Genomic DNA, 10,325 nt, shown 5'->3' on the forward strand with positions numbered 1-10,325 from the left:
TATTCCTGTTACCACTACCACTACCACTACCACTACCAATGCTACTACTACTACTACTACTATCACCACTACTGCTGTTACCACTATTCCTGTTACCACTACCACTACCACTACTAATGCTACTACTACTACTACTACTATCACCACTACTGCTGTTACCACTATTCCTGTTACCACTACCACTACCACTACCACTACCAATGCTACTACTACTACTACTACTATCACCACTACTGCTGTTACCACTATTCCTGTTACCACTACCACTACCACTATCACTACCAATGCTACTACTACTACTATCACCACTACTGCTGTTACCACTATTCCTGTTACCACTACCACTACCACTACCACTACCAATGCTACTACTACTACTACTATCACCACTACTGCTGTTACCACTATTCCTGTTACCACTACCACTACCAGTACCACTACCAATGCTACTACTACTACTACTACTACTACTACTATCACTACTGCTGTTACCACTATTCCTGTTACCACTACCACTACCACTACCACTACCAATGCTACTACTACTACTACTACTATCACCACTACTGCTGTTACCACTATTCCTGTTACCACTACCACTACCACTACTAATGCTACTACTACTACTACTACTATCACCACTACTGCTGTTACCACTATTCCTGTTACCACTACCACTACCACTACCACTACCAATGCTACTACTACTACTACTATCACCACTACTGCTGTTACCACTATTACTGTTACCACTACCACTACCACTACCAATGCTACTACTACTACTACTACTATCACCACTACTGCTGTTACCACTATTACTGTTACCACTACCACTACCATTACCACTACTAATGCTACTACTACTACTACTATCACCACTACTGCTGTTACCACTATTCCTGTTACCACTACCACTACCACTACCACTACCAATGCTACTACTACTACTACTACTACTACTATCACGACTACTGCTGTTACCACTATTCCTGTTACCACTACCACTACCATTACCACTACTAATGCTACTACTACTACTACTACTACTATCACCACTACTGCTGTTACCACTATTCCTGTTACCACTACCACTACCAATGCTACTACTACTACTACTATCACCACTACTGCTGTTACCACTATTCCTGTTACCACTACCACTACCACTACCACTACCAATGCTACTACTACTACTACTACTACTATCACGACTACTGCTGTTACCACTATTCCTGTTACCACTACCACTACCATTACCACTACTAATGCTACTACTACTACTACTACTACTATCACCACTACTGCTGTTACCACTATTACTGTTACCACTACCACTACCACTACCAATGCTACTACTACTACTACTACTACTACTATCACCACTACTGCTGTTACCACTATTCCTGTTACCACTACCACTACCACTACCAATGCTACTACTACTACTACTATCACCACTACTGCTGTTACCACTATTCCTGTTACCACTACCACTACCACTATCACTACCAATGCTACTACTACTACTACTACTACTACTATCACGACTACTGCTGTTACCACTATTCCTGTTACCACTACCACTACCATTACCACTACTAATGCTACTACTACTACTACTACTACTATCACCACTACTGCTGTTACCACTATTCCTGTTACCACTACCACTACCACTACCACTACCAATGCTACTACTACTACTACTACTACTACTATCACGACTACTGCTGTTACCACTATTCCTGTTACCACTACCACTACCATTACCACTACTAATGCTACTACTACTACTACTACTACTATCACCACTACTGCTGTTACCACTATTACTGTTACCACTACCACTACCACTACCACTACCAATGCTACTACTACTACTACTACTACTACTATCACCACTACTGCTGTTACCACTATTCCTGTTACCACTACCACTACCATTACCACTACTAATGCTACTACTACTACTACTACTACTATCACCACTACTGCTGTTACCACTATTCCTGTTACCACTACCACTACCACTACCACTACCAATGCTACTACTACTACTACTATCACCACTACTGCTGTTACCACTATTCCTGTTACCACTACCACTACCACTACCACTACCAATGCTACTACTACTACTACTACTACTACTATCACCACTACTGCTGTTACCACTATTCCTGTTACCACTACCACTACCATTACCACTACTAATGCTACTACTACTACTACTACTACTATCACCACTACTGCTGTTACCACTATTCCTGTTACCACTACCACTACCACTACCACTACCAATGCTACTACTACTACTACTACTACTACTATCACCACTACTGCTGTTACCACTATTCCTGTTACCACTACCACTACCAGTACCACTACCAATGCTACTACTACTACTACTATCACCACTACTGCTGTTACCACTATTCCTGTTACCACTACCACTACCAGTACCACTACCAATGCTACTACTACTACTACTACTACTACTACTATCACTACTGCTGTTACCACTATTCCTGTTACCACTACCACTACCACTACCACTACCAATGCTGCTACTACTACTACTATCACCACTACTGCTGTTACCACTATTCCTGTTACCACTACCACTACCACTACCACTACCAATGCTACTACTACTACTACTACTACCACCACTACTGCTGTTACCACTATTCCTGTTACCACTACCACTACCACTACCACTACCAATGCTGCTACTACTACTACTATCACCACTACTGCTGTTACCACTATTCCTGTTACCACTACCACTACCATTACCACTACCAATGCTGCTACTACTACTACTATCACCACTACTGCTGTTACCACTATTCCTGTTACCACTACCACTACCATTACCACTACTAATGCTACTACTACTACTACTATCACCACTACTGCTGTTACCACTATTCCTGTTACCACTACCACTACCACTACCAATGCTACTACTACTACTACTACTACTACTACTATCACCACTACTGCTGTTACCACTATTCCTGATACCACTACCACTACCACTACCACTACCAATGCTACTACTACTACTACTACTACTACTATCACCACTACTGCTGTTACCACTATTCCTGTTACCACTACCACTACCACTATCACTACCAATGCTACTACTACTACTACTATCACCACTACTGCTGTTACCACTATTCCTGTTACCACTACCACTACCACTACCACTACCAATGCTACTACTACTACTGCTGCTGCTGCTGCTGCTGCTGCTGCTACTACTACTACTACTACTAATTACTACTACTGCTGCTGCTGCTGCTGCTGCTGCTACTACTACTACTACTACTGCTGCTGCTGCTGCTGCTGCTGCTACTACTACTACTACTACTATCACCACTACTGCTGTTACCACTATTCCTGTTACCACTACCACTACCAGTACCACTACCAATGCTACTACTAGTACTACTATTAGCAGCAACAGCTGTTGAGCAGATACTATGTCCTGGGCAAGTTCTGAACACTTTATATGTATAATCTGATTCAGTCCTCACAACAACCCTTTGAGGGCAGATACAATTATCCCCCTTTCATGATGGGTCAACTGAGGCCCATGTAAGTAAAGTAACATATCCAGATAGTAAATGGCAGAGCCAAGATTTGGACCCGTTGCAGTCTCACTCATTCCAGAACCTGGGCTCTTTTCTTTGTGAGAAAGATCACGTTGAGGTGAAGGTTTAATTCAGTGACTTCACTGGCTTACGTTTCTTCAGTGCTACTCCTTGTATCTGAGTAAAATTTAAACTCCTTACCATAACTTGCACACTCTCACCCTGATTTTTTTTTTTTAACGTTCTATTCTTTTACTAAAAATATGTCCATTCGGGGGCTTCCCTGGTGGCACAGTGGTTGAGAGTCCGCCTGCCAATGCAAGGGACACGGGTTCGTGCCCCGGTCCGGGAGGATCCCGCGTGCCGCGGAGCGGCTGGGCCCGTGAGCCATGGCCGCTGAGCCTGCGCGTCCAGAGCCTGTGCTCCGCAACGAGAGAGGCCACGACAGTGAGAGGCGTACTGAAAAAAAAAAATAAATAAAATATGTCCATTCAAGGAAGATGTTTTGTTTTTCTAGTTTGGTGACTCATAGGAGGAAAAGTTTAGGTCAGCAAAAACAGAGAGAGTGGAACGCTGGGGGGAAAAGAATCTTGTTTTTTAAGATGAGACTATTCTGGAAAACTTAAATTAGAGCTTTACTTTGACATGTCACTCTCTCATGATTACATTAAAAGTTTTCACTTCGTATAATTAAAAATCTCATCAGACGAAAATCTGCCTGTCGTGCACATGATGTTTGAGTGACAGACTTCATAATTTATATTCTCAGAGACATGACATTCAGTACTTTCTTTTTTTTCCTTTTTTTGGAATTTTAAATCTGATCCCTAAATTTCTTTGTTTTTAATTTTTATTGGAGTTGCTTTACAACGTTGTGTTAGTTTCAGGTGACAGCAAGGTGAGTCAGTTATACCTACACCTATATCCACTCTTTTTTAGATTCTTTTCCGATATGGGCCATTACAGAGTATTGAGTAGAGTTCCCTGTGCTCTACAGTAGGTCCTTGTAGTTACCTATTTTATATATGGTAGTGTGTATGTGTCAATTCCAACCTCCCAATTTATCCTCCCCGCCCCCCAGCTCTAATCCTGATTAACTCCCCAGCCTTATGTCCCACAACTCTCCCCTTGCTCCTTTTCAACCAAACTGGCCTTTTCTGTCCCATGAACACGAGAAGCTTGTTCTTGTCTCGGGGCCATAGTGCTTGCCGTCCCCTCTACCCTTCCCACGTATGTAAGCTTCACTGGCTTTCCTGTTTGCTCACTTATCCACTTGTCGCTGTCTGAAACTATTATTTTTTGCTTATTTATTTATTCTCTGTCTCTCTCCATTATCTTATCAGGCTTAGAGAGGGTAGGGATCTTGCTACACCCCCAGCTTAGCACATAGTTTCACGCACATAGTTGTACATTTTTCATATATGAAGATGCTCAATAAATATTTGTTAAATGAATAAATGAATTCTGCTGCAACCCTCGATGACCTCTTGTCCTGTGGGGAACTTTGCAAATTCACATCCAGTAAATGAGCAGAAGCCAGAAAATAAAGACTAAGCCTCCTTTAGGGAATATAAAGTTCTAGGAGCCTAAAGTTCAGCAGTTAATGAGGGAAGAGAGAGAATGTCTTTTAAAACCTTATTGATATGAGTCTTTGGAAATTAATATTTTTTACATGAGGGGATTTGGGGGGCTTATCACTTGTTTTGAGCTTCTACATTTTAATTTTGCAAGTAGAAGGTAGCTCCCAAATCACTTTGCTTTTCCCCTTTTGTTCAGGAGTTTGGATATACCACTTTCATTCCTCTAGAATTCAGCTTAGTACCCATAAACACAAGTTCTTTAAAAACAGGTGTTTGATATAAGGATTTATTTTATCCTACCTTCTCTTATAGACTGAAATTGACTGATTTACTGCTTACTGCTTTGGAAAATCCAATAAAGTACATGGAGGAGAATGTGGAACAAAAGGTAAGTCTTCCAGTTTAGATTTAGTATAAATGAGAAGGAACTTTTTGTAGGAAGATCTTTTTGACCTGAGTGTACAATATGAGTAACATGTGAGAGACACTTTGTCCCTGCCTTGGCATCTTACCAGCATTCAGCTCCTGACACCTGGATGCAGTGGTACTCTGCAGGGAGCTTGCACTGCCTGGTCAAAGACTGTTAAATTTTCAGAAACGTTGGAGCCTGTTGACATGTTGGTAGCTCGAAGTGGGCATGGATGGGAATATTTACACTGTAGAAACAGACAAAATACTATGGATAGGTTTGTGTTTTTGAGAGCCCATTCTTAGACATTTACCAGCATACTGCCTACATGGAACCCAGTTTACAACTGGATGTATTTCGTTTAGACCCTCTCCTAGGGAAGAACAACTGAAACAGAAAAGTCACGTTTCCTTTTCAGTATCTCTTCACCTATGCATCCCCTACACTTTAGTTATTTCTTTTGTAAAACTAGATAACTGTTCCAATAACAATGTCTATTACCTAGGAAACAGACAGAATTATTTGTTCAACTAACATTCTTCATCAAGCTGATCAGACCCTCCGAAGAATTGTCTCTCAGACAATGAAGGAAGCGAAAGGTGTGTTGAGTAGTTAAGATTCTATTTAGTTGAGACTATTCTTTCCTGCTACTCTTGTTCCCTGGACATGGGTAGTTTATTTGCTTTCATTCATAAAGTTTACATCATGTTTTCAGTTTAAATATGCAACTTGGTTATATTAAGCTAAAACTTCTACCTCTGGAACCAGGCATTCATCCATCCAATAGGTTTTTACTGAGTGGCTACTCTGTACTAGGCTTTATTTTGGATACTGGGGAGTTGAGAGGGAGCAGAACATCACAGTGAGGAGACAAACAAAAAATATATAAATATATGAATATATGCCAGTGCTCTGGAGAAAAGTAAAGTAGGGTAAGGCAAGGTAGTGATGGGAGGATTGATTGATTGATTGATTGATTGATTGATTTGCGGTACGCGGGCCTCTCACTGTTGTGGCCTCTCCCGTTGCGGAGCACAGGCTCCGGACGCACAGGCTCAGCGGCCATGGCTCACGGGCACAGCCGCTCCGCGGCATGTGGGATCTTCCCGGACCGGGGCATGAACCCGTGTCCCCTGCATCGGCAGGCGGACTCCCAACCGCTGCGCCACCAGGGAAGCCCAGGATTTATTTTTAAAAGGGTAATCAGGAAGGCTTCTCAGAGGAAATGGCATTGAAGCAAAGGTGTGAATGAAAGGAAACAGCAAGCCATGCTGATGCCTGCAGGATCGTTTCAGGCAGTGGACACATCAAGTGCAAAAGTCCACAGGTAGAGTTGGTATGTTCTAGAACAGAAAAGAAGCCATTGAGTCTGGGGTGAAGTAAGGGATGGGGAGAGGGAGTCAGGGGCCAGGTGTAAAATCAGCATGGAGTTTGAACAGGCTTGGTACATTGTCAGTCTGAACTTAGATGAAATATGTGATAAATTATACTTTTATAAAATAATTCCTTCAGGTTTTTTTTTTTTTTTGCAGTACACGGGCCTCTCACTGTTGTGGCCTCTCCCTGTTGCGGAGCACAGGCTCCGGATGCGCAGGCTCAGCGGCCATGGCTCACAGGCCCAGCCGCTCCGCGGCATGTGGGATCTTCCCGGACCGGGGTATGAACCCGTGTCCCCTGCATCAGCAGGCGGACTCCCAACCACTGCGCCACCAGGGAAGCCCTCCTTCAGGTTTTAAATACTGAACTCTTTGCTATATTTAAACTTTGATTTAAAAAATAACAGCAGCTTAACATTTCTTGAACTCCTTTTATATGCTAAGTGCCTTATAAATATAGTTTCTAGTCTTTAGAATCCTATCAGGTAAGTGTAATTTTACAAATGAGGAAATGGAAGGTCTGAGAGGATAAGTAACTTGCCCAAGGCTGAACTTAACACCTGCTAAATATTGTACCTGGGCAACCTGATGCTGAGCTAAGTCTGATTCTAGTTGGTGCTTTCTGTTATGTTCCCCCACATCACCAACATTTATTATTAATACCTTTACAAAAACTTAGAACATTGGAAAAAGAAACAATATACCAACCATATTGCTTTTCAGACCTTTTTGAACCATGATCCGTAAGCAGGTTATAATACTGTAACCTAGTGTGTAGCCCAGTACACAGACACACTCCTGCATAGAAACAAGTTTCACAAAACCTTCACATGTTTAATGAACTGTGTTCCATTTGATTCCATCTTAGAAAAACACTGGTTGCAACTTGCAACCCATTTATGCGTTGTAATCCAAAGCTTGAAAAAGAGAGCTGGAACAAAAATGGCATCAGATCAGAATGAAAACAAAAATTGTTGTACGAGTTCTTTCAACTATTTGCCTGTCCATAAAATGAAGGGAAGGAGGCATAGGGTTATGCCCGAATTACTCTTGACTCTTTTCCTACCCATTAATTTTGTGTGTGCGTGTGAAGGAGGTGGTACTAGCTTCTAGAACGGTGCTTAAATAAAATTTAAAAATTGTTCTCCTTCCATCAAGGAAGTGAAGGGACAACCCACAGAATGGGAGAAAATATTTGCAAATCACATCTCATAAGGGACTTATATCCGAAATACATAAAGGACTCTCACAACTCAATAATAAAAATAACCCAGTTTTTTAAATGGGCAAAGAATTTGAATAGAAACTTCTTCAGGGAAGATATACAAATGACCAGTAACCCCATGAAAACATCATTAGTCATCAGGGAAGTGCTAACCAAAACCACAGTGAGATACCACTGCACACCCACTAGGACAGCTAGAATCCAGAAGTCCACGTGGTAGGATGTGGAGAACTCAGAACCCACATACACCACTGCTGGGGATGTAAAGTGGTGCAGCTGCTTTGGAAAACAGCCTAGCGGTTCCCCAGACAATTAAATGTAATTACCACGGGACCTAGAGATGAAAACGAATGTTCCTATAAACATCTGTACACAAGTGCTCATAGCAGCATTATTCCCAATAGCCGAAAGGTAGAAGCAGCCCAAATGCCCACCGGCTGACAAGCAAAATGTGGTCTATGCACACAATGGCTTATTCAGCCATAAAAAGGAATGACGTACTACAACATGGATGAACCTTAAGAACATTATGCAGGGCTTCCCTGGTGGTGCAGTGGTTGAGGGCCCGCCTGCCGATGCAGGGGACATAGGTTTGTGCCCCGGTCCAGGAAGATCCCACATGCCACGGAGCGACTGGGCCCGTGAGCCATGGCCGCTGAGCCTGCGCGTCCGGTGCCTGTGCTCTGCGAAGGGAGAGGCCACAACAGTGAGAGGCCCGCGTACCACAACAAAAAAAACCCCAAAAAACCCCAAAAAACAAAAAAACCAACATTATGCAAAGTGCAAGAAGCCAGTCACAAAAGGGCACACATTATGAGTCCAGTCATGTGAAATGTCCACAATGGGTTAATCTAGAGACCTCAAGTAGATTAACGGTTGCTTAGGGATTGAGGGCAGAGAGAGGGGGAATGGAGTTAAGAGGGTGATACCCAAGAGTACAGATGATAAAAATGTTCAAAGATTGACTGTGGTGATAGTTGCTTGTATCTGTGAATATACTAAAACCACTAAGTTGTAGTTTAAATGGGTAAACTGTATGTTATGTGACTTATATCTCTGTAAAGATGTTCAACAAAAACATCTCAGTCACACTACCCACATGGCTAGTGGCTGCTTGATAGAATAGGGCAGATATAGAATATTTCCATCATTGTAGAAAATTATATTGGACAACTGTTCTAGGTATTGTCTATCAGACCTTCAAAGCCAAATTGTCATTTTCTAGCTCTGCTTTTTTGCCTTACTACCTGTTAATTCAATAAGACTGTCAACTTATTTTGTCAACAAGAAGTCCCTTTCAGGTTTGCCTTTTCTGCTCGCGCATGTCATAGCAAGTTATTTAAATGATCTGCCTGTATCACATTAATGTGACCTTAGTCTACATATGACACCAACTCAATTATGATTTATCGAAGAATCTGAATGGTTTGTCTGAAGTAATCAAATTAATTTCCTGCTGTCATCAGTCCAGCTTGATTTAATTTACACAAATAAGTTGAGATCATCTTTATTTTAGGTGGACAGGTGTTTCCGTACAACTTGAAACTTCTAGCCGAAGAACTTAACAAGCTCAAAGCAGAGTTTTTGGAAGACCTAAGACAAGGAAACAAAAAATACCCGTGCTTTCAACAAACCATGGACTTATCAGATGTTATTTCTTTTTTTCATTATGAGAAAGAAAACATTGTACAGAAGTATTTTTCCAAGCAGCATTAAAACTTGATTTCCAATCAAAGCCATTTTGGTTACGATTTTGCAAACTAATTTAAACAATTCTGTATTACTGGATGTTTTCTAGGCCAATGATGTGAATTGCCAAAGGGGGCGGGGAATCAGTCCATTCTAAAAGATCCATTTGTCATAACAGAAACTACTTCAGTCAGTCACTTGTCAGATGTGACATGGATAATTAAGCATCAGAGGAAGCCTTCCTCATTTATGTGCCAGAACAGTTGGGGGGGCAGGGGTCACACCTTAAATAAAGAGAAGAAATTAGGAAGGAGAAAAGATGCTCATTATGGAACTGTTTTTGCTTTTAACTCATGCAACGTCTTCTCATGGGTAAGGCACTCTACAAACCCAAAGCAAGGTAGCCATAAAATCTTCCAAAAAAATTAACATTTT

At 41.7% G+C, this 10,325-nt stretch overlaps 1 protein-coding gene across 1 annotated transcript in view; it reads left to right on the top strand.

The window, feature by feature from the left end:
- Window positions 1-10,280, top strand: part of PSTK (phosphoseryl-tRNA kinase) — a 29,833-nt gene extending 19,553 nt beyond the window's left edge. The window contains exons 5-7 of the mRNA XM_082632024.1: window positions 5,504-5,579; window positions 6,106-6,199; window positions 9,718-10,280. Of these exons, the coding sequence (XP_082488150.1) occupies window positions 5,504-5,579; window positions 6,106-6,199; window positions 9,718-9,917 (370 nt within the window). The 3' untranslated portion in view covers window positions 9,918-10,280. The remainder of the gene's footprint in view (window positions 1-5,503; window positions 5,580-6,105; window positions 6,200-9,717) is intronic.
- Window positions 10,281-10,325: the final 45 nt, after the last annotated feature.

This window comes from Mesoplodon mirus (genome assembly GCF_964341445.2).
Source record: "Mesoplodon mirus genome assembly, chromosome: 2".
Taxonomy (NCBI): Eukaryota; Metazoa; Chordata; class Mammalia; order Artiodactyla; family Ziphiidae; genus Mesoplodon; species Mesoplodon mirus.